Genomic DNA, 24,150 nt, shown 5'->3' on the forward strand with positions numbered 1-24,150 from the left:
AAGCCTACAATAAGCAGATGACTGAAATCTCTGGAAACTAGAGTTAAGAGAATAATCTTGTCCCCTACACAATGTTGTACTTGCTATCCCCTTGTATCCCAAGAAACAATATGTGTACTTTACAAGAAGACTACTAAAGAGATAACAATCACAATGTAAATCCACATTAGGGCAATCCAGGTGCATTTGCTAAAGTACGTTTAGTGGGGATCAACAAAAAATTTTCCTTTGGAAGTATGCTTTCATTTGGCCCGATGGGAGGAATTTTACTATTGGGTGGGTACTTTGAATTCCACCTATCATGTTAAAAAGAAACAATAAACCCCAAACCAATTTAAATACTTCTCAGTCTGTGTGGCAGCAGAGTCTGATTACCCTGAGCAGAGTGTAGGGTGGTCCCTATGAAATGAAAATCTGACTGTTGGGCATCTATTTAAATGGGCAGGCTGCTGATAAAGGTTTCTAGATGCCAGATGTGAGATAACTCAGGTCAGGTTTCTTACAGTCAGCACTGACCCCAAAAATCAATACACAACACTTTCTTCTTCTTTAATAAAACATGTAGAAGTATGTAAAGCTTGGAGACTACATTATATTTTCAAAGCCATAAGCCACGCTGTCTGCTCACAAATGACTTTGGAGAAACTTGTAAAGTGTCCTTTGATCATCTGTAGGCTCAAATAAAAACAAAAAGGTTTCAAATGGAATTGTTGCCACTTGCATGTCTATCTATACAACTGCAACTTAATTTCTCTAGGAAACTCACAAAACATGAATTATGCATGCCTTAAAATGTTACAAAGGCATAATATAAGCTTAGCTGCCTGTCTGAATTATTCTATTCAGACGTCTACTAGCACACAGAGAGACTGAAAAAAAGGTTTTAGGTCTGACAGTGTCATACTATCACCATGGACATCAAAGGACTTTTTCTCATGCAAGAGTTGACAAAACGCGTGTCTTTTAATGAATAAGAATTGGGTAAAGCATGAGATCATAAATGTCTCACTAAAATACCATAAAATTCTTCCAACTGGGAGCAAAGTGCTGGTTTAATTATTTTTGAAACTTTAAAAATGAACAAACCTATGTGCAATCTCCTCACCATAAATTGAAGAACCACGATGGCACGGTATGCCATTTTTTCATCAAAAGGAAGTCTTAATATGTGGTTTAAAGAGCCCTTGAGAGCAGGCACTAAAACCTGAGGAGAAATTCAATCACCTCGCCTCTTTTAGTGCCTGTCACTCCCAATTCAAAGAGGGGGAAATAATTCTCTGTATGTGCACACAGACCTCCTACAGACCCTCAAAATACTAGTTACTTTGATTAATCAAAAGTTTGAAATTAAACTGAAAAGCTCCTTTTCTTCAATTATGACTAAACGTCAAAGCAAGCAGTCTAGATTTTTTAGCAGAATGTCCAGGTGTCAAGAGTTACCAATCAATATACTGAGAGTGTCTACTTTTGTTTTGGTGGTTTTAAGGAAGGAAGGGACTAAGAAAGGAATAAAACAAATGATCCCATCAGGCAGAGGCATAGTAAACCATTACAAATTGGTGTTTTATACACTACCATGACAATCAAGTTATTGAAACTGAAAAATAGTAACACAAAGAGAAGATGGAAGATTTTTTGGTTTTTTTTTCACACAAGTAAATTACTGCATCTTGTGAGGTCTGGTCTCATCCCATTCACTTCTGAAAGGACAGGCAGAATGCTCTTCAGGCCCACGTGGCCCTTGCCTGCCAAGTTTTCAAAAGCGACTGCACAGAAATGGGTACCCTTAGCATGCAGGGAAGATGCAGACAGAACACTAACCTGCTGCGATCACCAAAGCCTCTTGCCAGGTAAGGATGAAAAATGGTGGTGATTAGTTTGGTAAAGCCATGGGCTGCTCTGGCTGCTGTCACCCACCAAGCAGATGGGTAAACCTTGGGTACCACCATACAACGTGTCAGCCCCCACAAGCCCTCAAGTGCTTCACAAGCCCACACAACAACACACTTTGCTTCACTCACAGATCCCTTCAGATGTTTATCAGCTGAGTAATTCACATCACCACCACATGTCATTTGAAGTGGATAAGAGCACAAGAATTTCCTTATGACTCTAAGAAAGGATTTAGACAAGCAAAACATAATTAGAGAAGTGTTAGAAATGAGAGCCTCAAGAGCTTAGCATTCCCTCCCCTTAACAGAAACAGTTAAAAAATCAAGAGTGATTTCTGCAGGCAGACATCCTGGGTTCAGAATCATGCAGCACAGTGCTACCACCAGACACAAACTCTGGTAGCCCAGTGGCAAATGTTTCAGGTTTGTCCCACAGAGTTAAGAATTGCCCATGTCTTCAATGACGCATGGAGTAAGACACAGTGCCAAAGTTACTGAACCTGACAGAACTGATAGGTGAAGTCACGGGATTATCAGCAACAGAAAACACAAGTAGCAAACTAGTCATATCAGAGAAAAAACTCCCTGATCTCCTATGAACCTCCACAACAATGCCTAACATCACAAAGTAAATTTCTTTGTTTCTTTTGTTTTCCTTTTAGAGTGACCTGGGCTGGAAATGGAACCATTCTTTATCTGAATTTCCTAGGATTGCTGATAATTTTTCAACTCAAGTTGTGGGAAATTATGCAGACAAATTCTTCTTCTACTGATATAGAAGGCCTGTAAGTAATAGGCAGCTGTTAATACATTTATTCAAAACAACCACATACGATGAATTAGTCCTTATAAAGTTGCTTTTTAACCTCCTGATTTTAGCAACTCTATATGGTTCAGTGAATTATCTTGCTATTGCTCCTTCTGTGTTCCTGGATCATTAGGTAGGAGAAGCATGTCACAAATTCCATGTGAGAAGGTTCTAGGTCATCTGGCTGCGACAGCTGCATATTGGGCTTTCTCTCTTTAGCCAGGGCTCTGGTACTGCTGCCAACTAACCTGCCTGAAAGAACTCAACAAAGGTTATTCCTCACTGTGACCTAAAAATTCACCTTCACTCTGAAGTAAAAAATGGACATTGGGACCACTTCAATAACAGACAGCTCCAATCAGAAGTCAGGCATGATCATTCCTCCTAACTCCAACATAACATTTGAGCCTGGTGACTTCAGAGCACTTGTAAGGCACATGCTGATAGAGCAGCAGACTCACTTTTCATTCCCAACCAACAGTTCTAAAACCAGTATCTCCCAGGGAGAGGCTCAAGATCCAGTCAGAGAATCCCAATGAAGATAAGGATGACAGCTGACCATAAAAGTATGAGTTTGCCATTCTTAGAAATGCCAGAGATACTGTTCAACCTCATGGTAAATTAGGCAAAAAATTGGATGCCTAGGGACCACTAAGACAGACCTGTTCTTTATTGCCTTTCTGAGGGTCAGGAGATTGGCTGAAGCTTCCAGAATTCTTACTGAGGAGTTTTTTGGTTGAATTTTTATTTCACTGCTTTCCCGGGGTTTGGTTTTTTGGTTTTTTTGGTTGGTTTTTTGGTTTTTGGGGTTTTTTTTTTGTTTTTATTTTAGCGGGCTAAACTGCACAACACTCTGTCATGATTGTGTCCACTCTTGAATATTTTATCACTTTAATGCTCACATGAAATGAAAGGGATGCACAGAATTATCACTGCAGTACTCTCTCTGCATTATTTACAGCCTTAGAGGTTGCAGCATTTCAGCATAATATTGCTAACATAAAAAGGCAGAATTTCGCCTCAAGCCAGGATTTTAGTCTCGTAGTCTGCAGTGCAACATGACTGAAAAAGGTCTATGAACCTCCTTACATCTCCCATCCTCTATCCACCACTTTCTAAATGCTGGCATTCCAATGTGCAAAGCATCCAAAGAGATAAATCTCTAGGCTTTCAGCAGAATGGGAATTAGTAAATCCCTGTGCCTCTAGAGAAGAATATATGGCATTGTTTCACCATTCTGCCCAGTTATTCCCACCCCGCCCTTTTTCTTGCCTTGTTAAAGTCCTCTGAAGTTGCCCTCATTTCCTTCCATGTCTTGTTCAAAAGCTGAATGCAGATACAGAAGAACTCCTCAAATGATCTGTCATGGGTGAAGAACATGGGATGGAAATCGTTGCAGGTCTCACTGGCTAAAAACAGAAAAACAAGGTGGGGTGGAATAAGACATATACAGGCAGGAGCTTCAAAAAATAAACGTAAAATACAATCAGCCATGAAATTTAGAAAGCAGCATATTTGAGTGAAGTTCCAGTTCTTGGAGCAAAGGATGTCAAAACACTACTGTGAAAAGCCAGCCTTGGTCTACAGTCTTAAAGACAACAAAACCCAATATAGAGCCTTGCCTTTAGGAGACTGACAGCAAGAAGAGGAAGCAACTACCTGTTTGCCTGAATATTCTCTCAATGTTTGTCATTTGTGCCAAGTTTTGTAGCTCAGTCTGGGACAGAGAGACAAAGGGAAAAAGCTCATCAAAAGAAGAGCCTTCCCCACTGCTATAACAGCATGGTCCATCTTGCCTGCTGAGAACCAAACACCAGGGCCCATCACTCACAAAACAGGATTAGATCAATGTACACACTGAAATGTGAAGCTCTGCTGACATAGCAGATGATCTACCATATTGCACAGAGGTAACAAGGAAAATGTTGACAGATACAGAGATGAGAATATATCTGGTTAAATTTGTTCTTTGAAAATAACCAGAATCAAAAGCAATGGATCTTCTATAATCTATCCCTTACCTGAGACAAACATCATAAAAACCAACCAAACAAAACCAAAAATACAGTCCCCAAACATCCTAAATTTTAATCAAATACTGGCTTTAAAGAAGTAAAAAAAAACCCAAGGAGCACTGTAGTGATGATCCCAAAATGGAAAAGCAGGAGTGCGCTGTGATTCTCCTTGAGCAAAAAACGAATATTCAAAAACTAAGGACTGAAGCTGACCTCTGGACACATCTCAGCAACCTGAGTAGAGAAGGGCCTTTCTTTAGCCAAGGACTGAACAGAATCTTCAGACTCTGCCATGGCTTGCAGGGCCACTTCAGTAGGTTGCATATCTATGTTCTTAAAAAGGCAAAGAAAAAAGTCAAGCTGAATAAGCTTTATTTATTTTTTAGTCCCCAAATCTCTCAGCTTCCCCTTTCACCCCTTCATGAGTGCTCCTTTGAACTTTTCTGGCAGTCACTCATATGCTTAAACAGCATCATCTTTCCTTACTTCAGGATCAAACAGTCACTACTTAGGCAAACTTCCTCCTGTTCAAGAACAGCAGAATTATCAAGCACTGGGATAAATCACATTTTTCCAGGGCTGAATCACTGTCTGACATCTGCTTTCTCTCACTGGAACTGGACAATTTAGAATTAAAACTCTGTCTAGGAGGATGTGAATGGCTCATGCTGGCTGACTCTCTGCACCAGCTGCAGATACTTGGTCTTGGTACCTCTTCTAGCCACAAAACTCCCCTTTCAGTGTGTTCAGCTACCTCTGCTGTAACAGAACACATGAATTGTGTGCAGAATCACCTGAACCCTCAAAAAAAAAAAAAAAATTCTGATTTTTCCCAGCATGCAGTATTCCAGTTAGAAAGCAAAACTGAAGCTTAATTTTTAACATCAGGTGTACTAAGATCTAATAAATTCTTCAGCCACATGGCAAAGATGGGAGTTAAATTTGGGGCACAGGTTTAATTCTAATCAAGTAAACTCCATTTACTTCAAAGGACTTGCAGCCAAGGGGGAATTAGTCAAAGCAGGGACCTATATTTATGAGGAACAACTCAATCCCTTCAGAAGAATAAAATGCCTCAGGCATGCTTTTCAGAGCACCTTCAGCTTCCATTCATTCCACTGGAGCTGCAAGGGCTCAGCACTTCCAATAATCAGACCTTCAGCCCGTAATAATGTCAGAGACACAACAGAACAGATTCTCAGAGGGCACTTGTCTTTAAGTCATGAAATACTATAATGATGAGTAGAAATAAAATAACACCAAGCAGAAGAATGCAGCCAGTACCTTCACTGTATAAATCACAGCACGAAACAAGGCAATAACCCTCGACACGCACTGGCCTCTCTGATCCTCCTCAAAGCCTGAGCTTCTCACTGCTCCTGCTCATAAAAATCAATAAATCAAAATTAATGGAAAGGCTAGGGATTCTCAGAAAATTGATCATCTCTTCTAACTCATGCTTCTTATGATAATCAGTCTCTAACTGTATCTACTACGCTGACTGTTCTGCATGCAGAATTAGAGATGCCACCTCTCCCCACCTTAATTTATAAGTAGGCAATGAATGGTGTTTTAGGCATTTCAGTTTCAAAATGAAAGAGTAAAAATCACTGTTACTGATATAAACTGAGAAAGTTGGGCCTTTTATAAGTCAGGATGAATATCTTAAAGTACAAACAAATCCTAGGGATAATTCAAAACCAAATGATAAACAACTTCTTCAAAACTCTAACCATCATCCAGATAGTAGAGAATAGAAAGGAATCCAGTCTGCTTCAGCAGCAGCAGCCTTTTGTCTGCCTTGAAAATTCTATCCACACTAATACAAAATCATAGAATTCAATGGAAAAATCTTCAGGCTGCAGCTCTAGTTAAATCTGTGTCTTGCTCAGAGTGTTTAAATATCTAATGAAGGAAAACCCTTGTCCTAATAATTTCCTTCTCCTTTTGACAGGTGAGTTGAGGATGAAGGAAAAGATGATGCTGTTGTTGCTAATGTGTAGAGACCAAAGACTGAGCTACAAACTGTTGTCTTTGACCACTCCCTCTAGCCCCAAGTCTGTATCTCCGACATCAGAGCACTGCCTCTCTCTGCAGAGTGAGCAAATTTAGAGGCTGCTCAGTTTTACTAATTAAAAACTTCTTGAATTTATTTTCTCACTAACTTGCAACTTGACTAGTTCTAAACTGAAACAGAGGTCTAGTCTTGGAAAAATTTGGAGACCTTCTGCATAAGAGCTGCGAGCAAAATTCTAGCCCTTAAGCCCAGTACTTTCTAACCATCCTTTTCACAAGCAGGGAGCAACCACATTTACAACCACATAAAAACAGCCACAGGGCTACAATGTGGGGACACAAATCATCATGATTATTCACCATCAAGTTTTAATTACGCCACTGAGAGATCACCTTCGAAAGGCATGCCACAGATGTCTAGCCTACATAAATCAGGTGAAGATCTTGCTGATTTTCCATTCTTGGCACAATTCATGGAGCTGTAAATCAATATGCCACCTCTCAGGATACAAGCAGTCCCTCAAGTTTCTAGCTGATCTATAGCTGGAACTTTGAGAAAGCAGTGTAGTTCATTTCTCATTATAAATTGCACTGGCAAAAAAAAAAAAAAAAAAGAGCTCATTTGTACCTGGGAGTTTATGTGGTTTCTACAGTGTGTATTTTTAGCGTCTACCCAACACAGTTTTGTCTGTCGGTTGCTTCCTAAATTACAATAAAGATATTCAAGCATCCCAGACTGTTTGAGGAGTAAACAGATTTGACATGTTATGTTGTTCCTCTGTGGATTAGTAGAAAACAAGAGGGGGAAAAAAAGTGAGAAAGAAGAAAAGACTTGTGCCTTCATTTTGTACCCCATCTCTAAACACCTTTTCCCAGGATACAGAATATCATCAGGACTGAATTTCTTTTAGCTGTGTCAAGAACATCTAAGTATTTGCATATTTTCATAAGCCTGTCTTGAAAGGCCACAGATTATGTGATGATGTTTCAATAAGTGTTTTGCTTGAAGTACAGCAGAGATTTAAATTTCAAAGTTGCTGTGGGGAACTGAATATGGACAACAGGGATTTCTCCATGCAAGACAGACTCCAGGAAAGGACCAGCGCACCAGACCAGACAGCAGGCTGCTGTGTCACCTCACTGTTCAAAACAGTATGAACAGAAGGCCACTAGCTCAACAGAAACTGGCTGGTTGCTCTACGGGCTCATTATATCTCCCCCCCCATGTTAAAAAGTATACTACACGTAGATATCTTCTCCATGTGGTTTCCACTTGGAAGGGAAGGAAAAGATTAATACAATTTCTTATCTTAGATTGTTTTGTGGAGCACTAGTGAGTAACACAGAGATAAGATCATTGTGCCCCAAAGCTAGAACAGCAGGCAGAGATACAGCAATACACCTCTGCAGGCAAGGTACTGCCCTTAATCTTGAGAAAGCTCTGCTTTCTCCCTCACTCTGCTAAACTGCTGTGTTGATACTACTCATCCCCCACTGTGTCTTTAAAATGGCATGTGGTCATTCTGACCTCTCTTGTGAAGTTCTTGAATTCAAGAGATGAAAAAGGTTGTGCTGGTATGAAAGCCATATCTATCATGAAGGGGATGTTTGAAATTAGGAACCACCCAATCCATTATTTACAAAATCCAATTCATGATGCTATGGGGGATCAAGATGAGGTGAGTTAAACAGTCATTTTTCTGTAAATTTAAGGCTTGGATCCATGAAATTGGCAATGCATATGAAAGACAATCACAAATGAGACACTTCATGCAAGTATGTCAGCTATGCACAATCGTTCTACAAAATAGAACTTCAACAGACCTGATTAAGTAGATAATAAATGTGATAAGGTTGCTGTGTATTCTCAAATATCTGAAAAGCAGGGACTCAGCTTAAATCAATCATATTATTCAGTCAGCCATCCAAACACAGTCACCTGGCAAAAATGCTGCCACGCAGAGAGGCAGGCAGACACCTGTGGTGAGGAGCCAGTACTAACAGATCCTGTGCACCCTGAAACTCATCAAGAAAAGCATCCTGAAGTTGCATCAGAACAATTTTGAGGTGAGGGAAGCAGTGATGCAGAATCCTGAGAGGCAGATTTGCAAAGTCCCAGGGAGAGAGGAGTTCAAACACATCTCCCTGTCTTAAAGGCACCTGGGAGTCATGTGATTCAATTTTCAAAGAGAACTGTGCTTTCTCTTCCTGAGCTGCTGCTTAATTCAGTGTGAGTCATGTATCCCTTCAGTTGTTTTCCTGAATTTCACAGAATGGAGATGATAACATCTCATCAGAGAGGAGGCGGGTGGAAAGAACCATTGCACTCTCAGAAGTGCAGCAAGATCCACAAATGAAGGGTGCCATACGGACCTTGGAAATATCATCTCCACTTGGCATGGCCTCCTCTGGGATTATTACTTGCCAGTAAGAGAAGGACCAAAGAGCAACTAATTCTCACTAGCTCTCAGGAGGAGAAGCATTATAATTTCTTCTTCTTCCTGAAGATGCAGTACAGTAAAAATAACTCCTGCCATGACCATTTTTATATCCACAATCAAAAATTCTCTCAGTAATACAAGAACATATAAGAAGAAGAGCACCTAATACTGCAGAAATATAGTGATTGTCAGGTTTTCTATGCTGCTGATCCCTGTGGTCTGCCAGCAATAATTTGACTTTGGCTACCCTTCTGGCACATGATAAGGAAACAGCGTAATTTAAAGCAAGGAAGGCCACTGGCAGTGCCAGTGCAGTAATGAAGTAGTAATACTGCTGCCAATCGTGTAATTTTCTTTCCTAGGGAACAGTTCTTTTTAGAAGGCTCAACTAGTATTAGAACAAAAGCCACCAAAATTGCCTAGCAACACAGGGCTACAAGAGAGCTTCAGCATTTTACCTTACCTGATCACAGATTTAGTCGGAATAGAAACTATGAGAAATTACTAAACATGCAGTAAAACCCATCAACTCAAACTCCTGAGAACATAAGGCAATACCATGTCTCTGAACCTGCGAGATCCATAATGGTGCTATGGAGGGAAACTGGAAATAAAAGCACACATAAAAGGCATCCTACGGTCTGTAAGTTTCTCAAGGCTGAGAATAAATTTTAATATGCAATGAGAAACAAGGATTCCATGAAACTCCAGGACTAGGATGTTCATAGTATATGCAGCCCCAAGCTCTTCAGTAACTTCCCCAGATTTGCTTTAAAAGTGACTGCAGCATTGTCAGAAAAGCATATCCTCTCTCTAATATATCATTAAATAAAGGAGCCACTCTAAAATTCACCTCTTCCACTGTCCCAAATAAAAGTGGTGAAAGAAGCACCCTGACTACTGCAGCACAACTCAATAAAGCCCTGCATTAATCACTACCAACAGATCCAGCAGTCCAGAGGTGGCAGTAAGTAGGCATGAGACTCAGTGGTGATGGGAACTGAAAGAAACCAGTGGAGCCAGTGGTGTCCACACAGACAGGCTGACTTTGTAAAGATAACTCCCTTTGCAGCCCTCAGTAAATTCAGAGATTTCACTGCACCTCTCCTGCTTAGACCAGACCTGAAGGCTGAACACTGTAGTTTGCAAATGCAAACAGAAAGCCAAAATACAAAGAGAGTCTTATATACAATTAGGAAATGAGAAATATTACAAAGATCATCATGCTGATAAGAGTTCCCCATCTTGTTCAAGAACAGCCTATTTTTGTTTGTGACAAAACAGGTGCCGATTATAACTAAATCTGAACTGCCTCTGCAATCTGTCACAGTACACTGCTGGGCAACAGGAAAATTCTCTGCTTTCCGTTTGATTTCTCCACCATTTCCAGTACTAAAAAAAAGCAGTAATCAATAACAATACGAAAATGTAGTTTTAAAACCTTATGGATAAATTGGAATATCATATTCAGAAGTCAGGAATCACTTAATATGAATTTGTCATGCACTTCTAGGAGAAAACTCCTTGAGAGTGGAAATTGCATGGAAAAACAAGGGTTTAAATTCATCATACGAAAAAAAAACCCCACTTATTCTTTCAGGAAGAAAAGGACACAGGTCCACAAGCACATATCTCTAATTATGCTCTGGCATATTTATAGTATCTCTGAACATCAATATAGAATCATAGAATTGTCTATGTTGGAAAAGACCTTCAAGAATATCAGAATGTTAGTTGATTAATGTGAGAAATTTGCATGGGGCCTATGAAGTCTTGATGGTCTCTTCTAGCAAACATATACAAAAAGAGGGAAGTAGACATATTAAGAAAAATCTGTAGAAGGTTGCTTACCCAATAAACATATTACACAAAACTTTCTTACTACTTCTCTGTCAGGTTCCTGACATCTTGCAAAGCACAGAGGGTAATGATGGCCACATGAAAACTTTAAAAATACCAATCAAACCACCACATAAAAAAGCATTTCTCACAATTTTTACTTGAAGTCCTGCAGACACAGGAAGTGGCACAGACAGAAGGCCAGCTAAGCTCAGACTAGGAAGGCAAGCACCTTCTCACATTTGTTCCATGTTGACACCCTGTTCCTTTACCTGTTGCACCCTGTCTCTCTTAAGCCCTCAAAGAAACTAGACTTCATCTCATCTCCAGACAAATCCGGAAGAATTGCCAGTAGCAATGGGGGAGGTAGATATGCAGCTTTTATAAAGAGCAGTGTAAAAGCAATCACTCTGTGCAACCACCCTTTTTAGCCCTAAAGTACCATTGGCAAGGTTTATTGCCAAATGCTACATTTTGGCACATTTTCTAATAACTGTTGCAGCACCTCTGAGGGCTGGGGTCAGAAGCTCCTGGGTGCAGAAGAATCAGACATTTGCTCTGCCCCTGCTTGTGCATCTCCTTGATGTCACCTCCCACAAGCATGGCAATGAGAAACTGCCTTTCATGGCAGAACTGCTGACTTTTCATGTCCTACTCCGACTGGTTTAGAGAGCACCAGCTTATTGCTTCTCCTCCTGAAGGGATTCTTGCTAAAAAGCAAATGCTTACCTCTAATTACTCATTGTCTTTATTAGGAAGTTACACAGCCTGTATTACTCCCGCCTCTTAAAAGACCTTCTGTGGGATACCTCATCCAGAATATACTCTGGTTACCATTTGAAATCCAGACCATGCTGTTTTGATTCATAAGAGAGGAGAAACTGTCAGTGAAAATTAATTCTGCTTTAAGTAGGCTGGCTAAGGCTCCATCTGTAAGCAAAACTTAAGGAGCCTATGAAAACCTGCATGAAAAACACCACAAACCATAACCTGGGAAGTCTATGGATATTTTTAGGTTACCCCTTACTACCTAAGCAGCTCCCATTCCCTGGTCCCAGACATGGACCTCCTTATTAAAATCAAATCTTTAAAACCATACTGAAAAGAAACTGTGTAGCCCTTCTGTAAGACAACTGGCGTAAAGAACATATTTTTGGGGAGTATTTGGTCTTCCAAGTGAGCAAAAGCAGGATAACTATAAGGAGAAAAAACAAATGAAAAAATGAAGACGCCAACAAACCAACAGTCAAGCCAGGAAGGAAAATAATCTTTATCCTGGTACCAAGGCATTCCTCTATTAGAAAAGAAGGTTACAGCTGAATTACTCGTGCAAACCATCTGTACTCACCATCAGAGGTGTCTGTACATGAGATGCCTGCTCTGCTGCATTTTTATGATGGGCTGTTAGGCTGCCTTCAGTGCCCCCATGGCGGGGTATCAGACAGCTGGCTGCCTGACACTGCTGCCTAGTCAGTCAGGCCAGCTTCCAAAATGTAAAAGCTGGGAGGACAAAGGTCCAGTTACCTAGAAAGTGAACTAAACTCACTCAGCTCCTCTGCCATCACAGAAAATGGAACAGGACAAAAGCACTCTAAGTTCAACCACTTGCTTTGAATCAGTCCCAGATATACTCAAAATGCCAAACAAGGTAACAGACTGAGACACAGGAAGAAATTACATCAATATCAATTAAAAAAAAAAATCTGTGATTGAGGTGAAGGAGTTCACTATATCACACATCCTAGAGCTTCATCTTTCATGCCAGATCTGTTCTGAGCTATGCTAAAACTACACTGCTTGCCCAAGAATCAGGAGATGCACACCCAGTATCTGTCCTTGACTTCTTTGAAAATATGTGTGGTGCCACCACTACTACAGCCCCACAAAGGACAACCCACCTCAGCAGCAACACCTCTCCTCCCTCCCCTTCTTCACCTCTACAAACTGTACCTCCTTTAAAATATGCATATTTATTCATGCATGCACTAAATTGCGAAATAATGTCTTTCCCCTGCCTCTTTGTGAAAATAATATGTGAGGAAGAAGAAACTGGCCATTGGATTCAACTCTGCACAGGCAAAATCCTATGCAATAAGCCCCAGGCTGGGAACACTCCTTGGCATGTCTACAGCCCACTCTCTATTCCATTCTTGGTCTGCCATGGGCAATCAGCAGCTCTAAGCTTGGCAGTGACAACACAGTGATCTGTGGGGAAATCTGTGGGCAAATCTTCCCACTCCCTATCCTTCCTGGAGCCCAGATGGACTTGTTGAGGCAAAGGTCATTAACTCATGATGAAAACTGCACCTTACTTATCTAACTGCAACCACCTACATTATTTTCTTCCCCTACAAATAGTCTTAATCTGTAAATTATGTTTTTAACTCTCTGGGCTAGAGTCCCAAAGTCAGACTGATGGAACAAAAATAAAACTGCTGAAGCATACTCTTTTAAACACAGACCAAACTGAGTAATTGCTACTCGCAAAATGGGAAAACAGTGATGTGGCAGGGTGCAAGCTGCTCAGGAAACACAGAACCTCAGTGCTTGTTAGTGTTTTTATCCAAGATCATCACCATAACACACTAAGTGCCAATCTTCAAATGGCTTTGTGAACATTAATCAGCCTCTAGAAGGACAGTAGTTAACACTCACTCCTCAAACGTCAAGCTTGACCCCTTGAAAGGCAAAGGGAAAAATCAAGTTAATTAGGCCACAGTCTTAACGAGAGAGGCTATTTAAATAATACATTTCCAAGTGGCACATTCAGCTCATAAGTTACTCCACTGGAGTTTTTCACTTCATGGACCAATATGAACCAAGATGTACAACCCTACAGCTGACAGAGGATAGTTTTGGATAGGTAGAACCACTGTTATCAAAAGTTATGTTTTAGAAATATTTAATTAGGCTGTAATATTGCCCTACTTTATATTATTGCTCTTCTTTATAGGCTGAAACATTAAACCAGCATTTCAGTCATACCACTATAAAAAAAAAAATACTATGCTAAAACATTGCATTCTAGAAAAACAGGTCTCTTGCTTAAAGGTATTGTAAAGAGTGCAAACATTTCAAAATTAATTCCTGCCCTATATCCTATGGCATTTGCATTGTATTCTAACAGATATAATTCATTATAACTCCAAACCTTATCATTTCTGAAAAAGCTTAGAGAATCACCTAGTTCAGGTTAAGTGAAGTAGTGCAGGTTTTCTCCTCATGATGCTGGGAGAAAAAAAGACTGCAGGGTGCTGGGAGATAATAAGCCCTTGAGTATAAATCAGGTGAATACATGGGAGAAGGAAAGAGGCCCAGACAACACATTGCTGAGGTCATATCTTTGTAAAATATCACAATCAGGACAACAAAATTTAATCGACAGTGTAATGTCTCAGGTATTAATATCAGCACAGTTTTCCCTGGGAGCTTGTTCCATTACTTGTGTAGTCTCTAGTTTTACCATTGTCATTGTTATTTGAGCTATATTTTATCTTTTGTATTGTAAATCCATTATTTGTTTTGTCCTTGTTGACTACAAGAATTGAATAAAATAATTTTTACATCATGCCTTGAGGTTTCTGAATACATTTACATCTTTTCAATCACTTATTCCACCCTGACCATGAGTAATTGCCTAATTTTTCCTTGAGGATCTTATTTGATCAAATGTACTATCACTCACTCCAGAAATATGTTTGTATGCATGGGAATCATAGAATAGAGACATAGAAAGATTAAAATAATTATTTCTCAGAACAAACAAACTAACAAAAAAGAGGTAAGCAAAACCCTTCAGCTGAAATTTCTCTGTTGGACTACAGCTGTACTTGAAAAAGGATCTAAGTTAACCTTCTTAGAAATTCTCTCCTATTACTCCCACTGCAGACACTTAGCAATTTCAGACAGGAACATGAAAGTCATCTTGCATATATAAGATCACTCTTTGTTTCTGCATTTCAATTTAAAATTAGTTCCCAAAATTTAGGATTATTGCTTGCTTTTTTTTTTTTTACAAAGCATTATCCCACTCATGTCTCAAGAGATATTGCACATGAGGCAAGTGAACTATCCTCACTTTTATTAAAATAAACTCATTCATAACACAAGCTAAACAATATATATTCATCTGGAAAAAATACCATCATGCACTAAGAAAGCATTTTCCAAATTTTCTTGACTGAATCTGACCATCTGTTACATCATACACAGGTTATTAACATCAATTAAAAAACTGTGAAGGAATACATCTGGAAAAAGAAAGTGTTTCCCAATCTACTGTGAGAAGTTCGAGAAATAACATTCCCAAACCAACCATCAAAAAATAATTGAGATTTCAAATGTTTTTTTGGAAGAAATAGCTAAATTTCTCCATTGCCAATAGGACAGGTTGAATATGTTATTTTCAAAATTACTAAGGCAAAAGAAGGACCAGCCTGATGCTTTTAGAAAAAAGTGTCAACTCCTTCCCATTTAAACTTATAAAAAGTAGTAGAAACTTTTCCTATGTTAGATTAAAATTCAGCAGCCAGGAGTTTTTCCCAGCAAGGAATTACAGAGGGTATGAACTGAATTGAATTCTAAAGCTCTGTGGTTTTGGTTTAGGGATTGTATTTGGACTATTTTTAAACTGGAACCCAACCTGGTTCAATGTCTGGAAGTATCTCCTGAGCAGGAACTGGCACAAACTTAGGGACTTCATTGCTCTTGGCAGCTCAGTGCAATGGCTCAAATGAAAGTAGAAACACTCTATCCCCAGTTTCAAGTTGTTGAGCCTGGAGAAGTATAAGCTGCTCATTGCAAATATTTCTGCTTAAGAAAACTTGCAGTCAAACTGCTCCACATATCTGTGTGTATCTGGCTGTTACAGGGTCAGAGCCCTTCCCTTCCCTTCGAGCATTAGCACCAACCCCACTCCCACAGTACAGCAGATGAGTTCCACCTTAAACTGGAACCATTACAGAGTAGAATCAACTGATTTCTTCTTGTGTTACCCGTTCGTATTTCAGAGGTCAACACCTCCTCAAACAATGAGATGCAAGGGGTTCCAATTTTCCCTAGTAGATTTAACAGGAAGCTAAAATCTACAGTCTTCTTCTTTTTCTTCTCATTCCTGAATGACATGAGGGAAATTTCTTTGAAAGTAAAACCAGCACAGTTAAGGTTTTTAAGATGTGAGTCCAAGCTACCAGGTGGTTTTGACAGCACAAGTGTCATTCCAGCTGAAGCTGTGCTCCAGTGGATGCCCACACCAGCAGAGGAGGGATTTCTGCCACCTCCCAAAAGGAGCGACTTGGACAGACAATTGGGGACATAAAGCCACTCGGGGGTGCACATTTCTGTGCCATAGCCCTGATGCGGTGCCTGGCCTGGTCTCCCCTGGGCCCAGAGAATGGGCAGCAGAGGACCTTGCTCCTGTCACACTGCTTCTTCAGTCTCCAGCTTGGTGTTCACACTTGTAAATAGCCACAGTTCCTTGATGCCCTCGTGAAGGCTTCAGGTCTCACAGAAACTTCTGTTTTCACAGCTACTGGCATGAAGGTACCCCAATTATGTGCCAAACTTACTGCTATATAATTTGCAAAAGAATCTGATTTATATGAAACATCCTCTTTCTTTAATTCATGCCGCTTCCTTCACCATAAAACACCCTTTCTCTCATGAAGTCCATTCTCTCTGACCTACAGGAGGCCTTGCAAGCAAGGCAGATTTTTAATAACTTTGTCATGCAAGAGGAATACAAAAGCAAACACGAGGCTTATACTTAAAGAGAGGAGGGAAAGGTGAAATTAGTTATTGTCATGGCTGATCTCAATAGCAGGCACAGCTTCAGAACAAATTTTGAAAGTAAGTAAGAATATATTGAGGTGAATAGAGACTGGAATAAGTATTGCACAGGCTTACCAGGAAGGGATCAAGTCTGATTCATCTAATCTTTGACAAAATAACTCTTGTTTCTCATGGGTGAAATGTGGTGGGCTTTATCAGCACAGGAGATGATTTAGTTCTCCTGCATCTGACTTAAGAATTTTGATATAACTCTGTGTGCCAGGCAGAAAATCAGTAATTCAGCCAGACAAAATAGGATTTGAGACAAGAATCAGTGTGGTGGGTGAGATGCAGACCACGTATGGAAATGACAAAAAGGAAAGGGGAGGAATCAAACTGAGGGCAGTACTGCTAGAATTTCTTGGAAGTCAGTCTCAGACTCCAGATTTTTATTAATCATTTTGGCACAAAAATCTAATAGTAATTCTACAAAATTTGCTGGAGCCCAAAACTGGTGGCATTGCTGATAGTATCAAAAGAGAAGATCAGGCTGTCATAAAGGAAGGACTCTGAGGCCTAGAGAAATCAGAATGGTATAGCACTGAAAAGATTTTGAGTAATAAAAAGGATTTCTGCTTTAATCTGAGCCTCATCAGTTGTAAAAATAAAGAGTAGAAAAAATGACTATTTGTAGACAGAGCCATCATTACAACAAAAGCAGCTGTAATCCTAAAACACAATCAGTGAGAAATTTCTAGCCTGAGTAGTGAAGTATAAAAATAATGTGATACAGGGCACTGGTAATACACAAACTGCAATAACACCTGCAATTCTGGGCACCTGTACACAAGATATAGGGACTTAAATGAGAACACAGAAGGAAGGGCTCCTAAAATGGCCAGCCAGTGGAGAATGGTACTGAAATGGACTGAAATGACTATGTTGGTTTAGTTTGGCACAGTGAAGGTTGAAATGAAATAATACAAATACATGGGGGAGAGGAGAGAAACAGAAAGAGAATACCTGTTAAATAAAGAACAAATCTGGCACAAAGACTTACAGATTTAAACTATTTCTGAATATATTTAGACTGCAAATGAAAAGATTTCGAGCCCTTTCCTGCATGAAAAGAGCAGTGATTAGTGTAAAGATGTAGTTCAATAAATCCATGAATGGGAATATATGTTGTGTCTATCTGCAGTGATCCAGTTCTAACCCCTCATTTTCACTCCTGTGGTAGTGCTATTTTCTGCATTTATCATTAAACCCAGACCAGCTACCCCTTAGTGCCTGGGTATCATGGAACTGCTGCATTCATTTGTTACCTTAATTGGACTAATGTTGATTTATTGAATCTACAGTAAGAAAATGTACTGACCATAAAAGGCATACACAAAAAAAAAAAAAAAAGTTTTAAGAAAAAGAAGTTACTCATTCTGCACAGTGCCATATTTAAACTTTTGGAAAACTTTACTGGAAACTAAACTGCACTAGTGAGAGTGTTACACCATCAGTCACAGTAAGCATTAGGGACAAAATGAGGGACAATTCAGAACACTTAAACAATCATTATGACATTGCCGTCTTAACGAACAATAATTGTGTGCACTATTAAATGTACAAAAATGGAAAGTAAACTAAGGAATCTGCCCTGCACTCACACACTATTTCTGGCAGTTTTATAACTATTACAAATATTGCATTGTTACTTTTCCTTCTTTCCCAGTTCCAACTACTTGTATCACGTAACCACCTTTGAAAGTGTCAGCATTTAAGATTTTCTAACTTTGTGATTTCAGTTGAAGTGGCTGGAATTTCAGGCAAACACTACAATACCCTCTAACCTTTGGCAAAAAAGCTGACCCCTCTTCTGCAGTGTAGAAGTGGACCAAAACCAGTAGTAGGTTTTGCTTATCAGCTGTGGACCAGAATAAATCAACTGGGACTGAAATGATTTGACTTTTTCTCTCTAAGATAAGAATCAAGCACCACAGCTCCATTTCTTTGAGTATAGAATAGGGTTAATGTTTCCTTTCTTCCTCTGAGAGTGATTGTTCAGATAGTCTAATACATATCACTTGTTATGATATCTCTACCAGTATCTACCAGAAAAAAAAATTGTCCTGGGCACTAATAATTCAATTCATTGTTGGCTTGATGGGAGGCAGAACACTCAGCTGATTGTTACAAATCAGCTCTCCAACACTCCAGAAAGATGGTATAAAAGTCAGCTCCAACCTAGACTCCCACTGATAGAAAGAAGAACAGGAAGAAAGAAATGAGGCAAAATAGTTCTTCTTATTAAATAGATTACTTACTGAATAGTTTACTGATATTCTCCTATTAAAAAGATTATCTCTCTGATAAATCATCACAGAGAGTTTTAATAGTCACCTCTCATTTAAACACCTCTCATTTAAATTTGAAAGCTGGTGCATAATTTTTTAGTAAATCTCTAAATTACATAAATGCAGGGAAATGTTAACCCAAGCCATGCAACCCACAATGATGGTGCTGCCACATCTAGTACTGAATCTGACACAGAAAAAAAAAAGATTCTTTAATTGTGTTCTGAATATATTGTTCACTGCCTAGAAACCTTCACTTTCTCCATGCTGAACAACATTGCTACTGAGGGTCACTACATGTCTCCAGCTGACCTAAAACTCTTGCCAAACTAAGCTAGGAGTTAGTTCAAATTTACTATTTTGGAAAAAAAAAAAAAAAAAAAAAAGGAAATAGGAAAACTGCTTTTTAACAGAGTAAAAGAGCACCTGCTTAATATGAACATGTCCCAAAAGAGCCATGAGGTAAGCAAACTAACTCTGATCCAATGACAGAACTAAGCAGAGTAGTCCAATGCATGCTCATGTCATAAATCTCCTTATTTTATTATATACCAACATCTCCATGAGAAGTATTTTGGCTGTGATAGGTATATCAGCGAAAAAACAAAAAGACTGTTTATATCACAAGTGTTTATTTTTTGAAGCACCTTCTAAGCTGTTTTTTTTTTTTTCATTATGAATGATTTTGATTCCCATTTTGCATGACTCATGGCAGAGAAGTTGGCTGCAATTTAGTAAACTTTGCTGATAATAATGAGTTGGACATTAAAGATTCAAGCTTCATAAAAATAATCCTAGCATATAATGGCTTGGAAGGGACCTTAAAGGTCATCTAGGTCCAACCCCCTGACATGGGCAGGGATATATGTCACTAGACCAGGTTGCTCTGAACCCCATCAAACCTGGCCTTGAACACTTTCAGGGATTAGACATCCACAGCTTCTCTGTGAATCCATTCCCCCTTGTAAATAGTTCCTCTCCATCTCTCCTGTAGGTTCTTTTCAGATTCTGGAAGGCTGCAATTAGGTCATCCTGGAACCTTCTTTTTTCCAGGCTGAACAAACCAAATTCCCTCAGCCTTTCCTCGTAGAAGAGGTGCTCCATCCCTCTAATTGTCTTGCTGGCCTCCTCTGGACTCTCTCCAACAGGTCCACGTCCTTCCTGTGCTGGGACCCCAGAGGATGGAGCACTGCAGGTGGGTGTGTGTCTGTGTGTGTGCGCCTTTCTCTCTCATTATTGATGTCTCCAAGTGGTATCTTCCAACCTGCAGTGACAGAGCTGTCACATGTCTGACATGCAAACAGAGGAAAAGCAGTGGGACAATTGTACTAGATCACCTGGTGTTTGTCAAAGATAAGCAACCAACTTCCAGACTTAAGGAAGAGCTTGCACACTTGGGAGCATTTCCTTTGTTTCTGATACAATCAGAGAAATGCAGCAAGCATTTTGCTAAAAGCTTGTCATATTATTTTGTAAAAATGTTTTCCCCCATTGTATCCATTAGCCTAAAAAAATTTACTTCTCTTAACAAACTTTGCCTGTTTCAGAATAACACAAAAAATAGCATTTTACCTATGCATAACACTATAAAAGCAAATGGCTGGCACTATCTTGGAGCCCTTCCTGAACTTGACTGGGAAGAGCTAGAATTCCTTCAGAAAGAGATGGAGACATAGTTGTGCGTGATCTTTCTTCCTTTTTTCCTATTTTCAAATAAAAGCACATTACCAAATATTGTTCAAATAGATGATAAATATTCAAATATTCAAAGATAAATATTTACTTTAGTAATCCTATCAGGATGTCTAGAAATGGGACACTAAGCTCTCAAAGGACTCACAAACTTCACAGGTGGAAAGAAATCTCCCAAAAAAAAGATATGCAGGTCACACAATTTAAAACAAACTACAAAGACTCCACAGAACACAAACTTCCTGCCAGAAAATGACAGCTTCCTTTCAATAAGATTTAATGAAATTGAAGAAGGGATGCAAAATGTAATGATAATCTCTACTCCTCTAGAATAGCAGCATTAATATATTCATAATACCAAAGACATAGGTAAAACCATGCAGTGACTTTTTTTCACAACAAATCAGACCTCGCCATCAGTACTTTGAGACACTGGATCTCCTATTTCCACAGGAGGAACCTGCTGGCGGGGCTCCTGATACCGATCCCAAGCCTCAGTGCTTGGGCTGGAATCTCTTCCACTCCCAAGAGATTAAAACAATTATATTTTAGCATGAGTACCATCTAAAGCCAAGTGCAGAAGAACCCAAAGGATCCTGAATCACATGAGCTCTGGTAGCAGCAGTTTTGCTAGTTCCCTTGAAGGCAGCAATGGGGAACAGGTAATGCTTGTGACAGTCAGCTGCTATCACACCCAAAACAGAAAGTCTCAGTTAGGTGCAGGTCAAGCTCTGTTAGATCCTCCATACACACAGAGGAGGTGTAGGTCTGGTTCAGTAGTGCAGCAACACTGGCACATCGGAGGGGTGGATTTTTAATAAAGTAGCCCAAGTACTGTCTAAGTCATGTGAAAGAGTACTTGGGCTTAGCCCACTACTAATAAACACAAGATTAAACAGGAACAAAAAGAAACCCAGAGAGCCCTGAGCACAGATTTTGTGGTGGGAATGCAATGGGGGTGGATAAAGGAAGCAGTTAGAGGGAGGTGGTAAGTGTGTGTGCGTTTGGTTGCTTTTTCTTTTTAAACTTTCTTCCTCCACTTTAGAAAATAGTTATTTGTATATTTGCTGGATACAAGCCATTCTTATGACTCAAACACTTCTGCCTAAGAAATTTAAAAATAATAATTAAAAGAAATGATACTGCTCTACTAGCAGGCACAACAGAATTATTCACAGAAAAAGGTAGAGTATTGCTTGACACAGTTAAAAAGGAGAAACACCACATGGCACTTGTGATCAGGGACCTGAAGCATCAAAACAAACCATTTTAATGAGAGAAGGAAAAGAGACTGTGATAAATACTTCTCCTGTTCTACTAGCATTAATCTATCTCAAAACAGTGTATACCTTGCAAACATTTCCATAGGAATGTCTTCTAATTAATTTGAAGAGCAAGTATCTAAAGTCAAAGAGACTATTCGCATAAAAACTTTGTAATTGTACATATATTGAAACAGACAAGTGTCAGGAAGTCTTTGGCAACACTGTTTGAAGAAGAACATTAATGCATTGCTTTAAGGGTTGGCTTTTTTCCCTCTGCGTATTCAGTTTTGATTAAGTCTGTTATAAAGTCTAAAGAAGACGAAGTGCTCTTGCACAGACAACAGTTGAATATATTTTGAGCCCTGCATTTATTATAGTACTTTTGGAGGTCTTTCTTAAGTGTGTAGGACTAATTGGTAGCAATCCAAGTGAAATTATACAGGCTTAGATTCAGAATTCATATGGAGGAAAAACTTTTGCTAAAACTACTACATGGATAGTTCCATGATCTGTTCTGCAGGAATTATATACAGACTCAGTAAATAGTATCTTAGTTAACACATGAAAGAAGGATAAATAATAACTTCTGAGAACATCCCAGGCTGTGATCTCAGTAGAATTGGTAATTTACTTTCTAATTTTCCATTATTTTTTTCTTCTATTTTATATAAAAGAATATTGATCTATTTTTTTCTTTTCTCAAACCTTCTCACAACTTCTTGGATCATTTTGGGGGTGGGGGGAAGCAAAGCAGGTTTCCCTGAGAATAAATCACTTCACATTTTTTATTGATCCATGCAACATAGATATGATATGCTTTAGACTGCTCATGTTAGTGTTGCTAAACTGGGGTTTTTGCTTGTTAGCTGTTTTTCTTCAGTTTTTCTTTTTGATAGTGTTGGAGTTTTTTAACAACACAGAAGGGAGGAACATTAGATAGAGCCCAACAGGCTCAGTGATGGAAGAAAGGATGGGAGAGTCTGACCACTGTGAGGCACTGGCCTAGCCTGTGTCTGAGAAAAAAGTAACAATACAAAACCTGATGAAGGCAATCTGCCAGTAGGGAGCCATAAGATTGAATTGTGTGAAGATCTTTTTTATCACAGATTGACTTGGCCTAGAAGCCTTCCAAAGGTATCCCTCCCATATAACAAACAAACAAAAGAAACCCTACAACACCCCTCCCCCCACCCCCTCCAGGTGTTTATGACAGGATCTGTCATAAACATCTAAGTGGGAGACCTGCCCTCTACATCTCATTTCCAGAAGGTGCTCTTCTCACAGAAAAAGGACTGATGAACTTCACATCTCTTAAAAAGCCCATCCATCTCCTGATGAACTCAGGAGGGCACATCTTCAAAATCTAAATAGAGTTCAACTTGTACCTCATCTTCCAAGGGCAGTGGCTGACAGGTCAGTTCTTCCAGACTTTATCCAATGTTGCCCAGGCTTACTGTTGTATTTGCAAGAGTTTTCATCAATCTAAACATTTGGCAGTTTAGACTTACAGTGGTGTTGGACTCCTATGACCCTATGTCGAAAATTTTCTATGGATTCAACTTAGGTTGGACTCCACTTTTCCTAAGGCAATCCACACTCTCCTCTGCATTGCACCAAATGCAAGGGTAAAATTTCATCTTTTATGTCCCTCTGCATAGAAAGAAGCAAATATGAGGAAGTTCTAGAGGCACAAGTGTTTCCTGTTCTCTAGTGTTCAGATATGTATTCTTTTCCACTATAATTATTACTTTAATCTTCATAAAATAAAAATGGCATATTTTGTACGTGGCACTCCATGGTTGGCTACGATCTAGAGGAAGTACAAACCGACTGAAGTGATCAATGTTATATCAAGCAACTCAATAATGTTATAGCAACCAACTGTCACTCTACTGCACCAACAACCATCAGATAAAATAATTGATAGTGCCCCAATCAATTGGTGTAAGGGAAATAGAGTCATTACATGCTGGTACTGTGCCAGGGGATCAATATCTCCTTCAAACACAAACATCTCTGCCTGGTTTTGACATTAATTACCCACAAATATCTGCACATTGATATG

General features: G+C 39.3%; 1 protein-coding gene across 7 annotated transcripts in view; it reads right to left on the reverse strand.

Moving 5' to 3' along the window:
• Positions 1–24,150, reverse strand: part of ELMO1 (engulfment and cell motility 1) — a 303,596-nt gene that overhangs the window by 99,498 nt on the left and 179,948 nt on the right. For 6 of the 7 annotated variants that reach the window (XM_041466533.1, XM_041466532.1, XM_041466536.1 and 3 more), the window contains one exon: positions 3,973–4,109. In XM_041466533.1, the coding sequence (XP_041322467.1) occupies positions 3,973–4,109 (137 nt within the window). Of the gene's footprint in view, positions 1–3,972; positions 4,110–5,999; positions 6,045–24,150 lie in introns of those variants that run through there. The other variant, XM_041466538.1, reaches the window with a different exon arrangement.

The sequence above is a fragment of the Pyrgilauda ruficollis genome, unplaced genomic scaffold (genome assembly GCF_017590135.1).
Source record: "Pyrgilauda ruficollis isolate IOZ18807 unplaced genomic scaffold, ASM1759013v1 scaffold2, whole genome shotgun sequence".
NCBI lineage: Eukaryota > Metazoa > Chordata > Aves > Passeriformes > Passeridae > Pyrgilauda > Pyrgilauda ruficollis.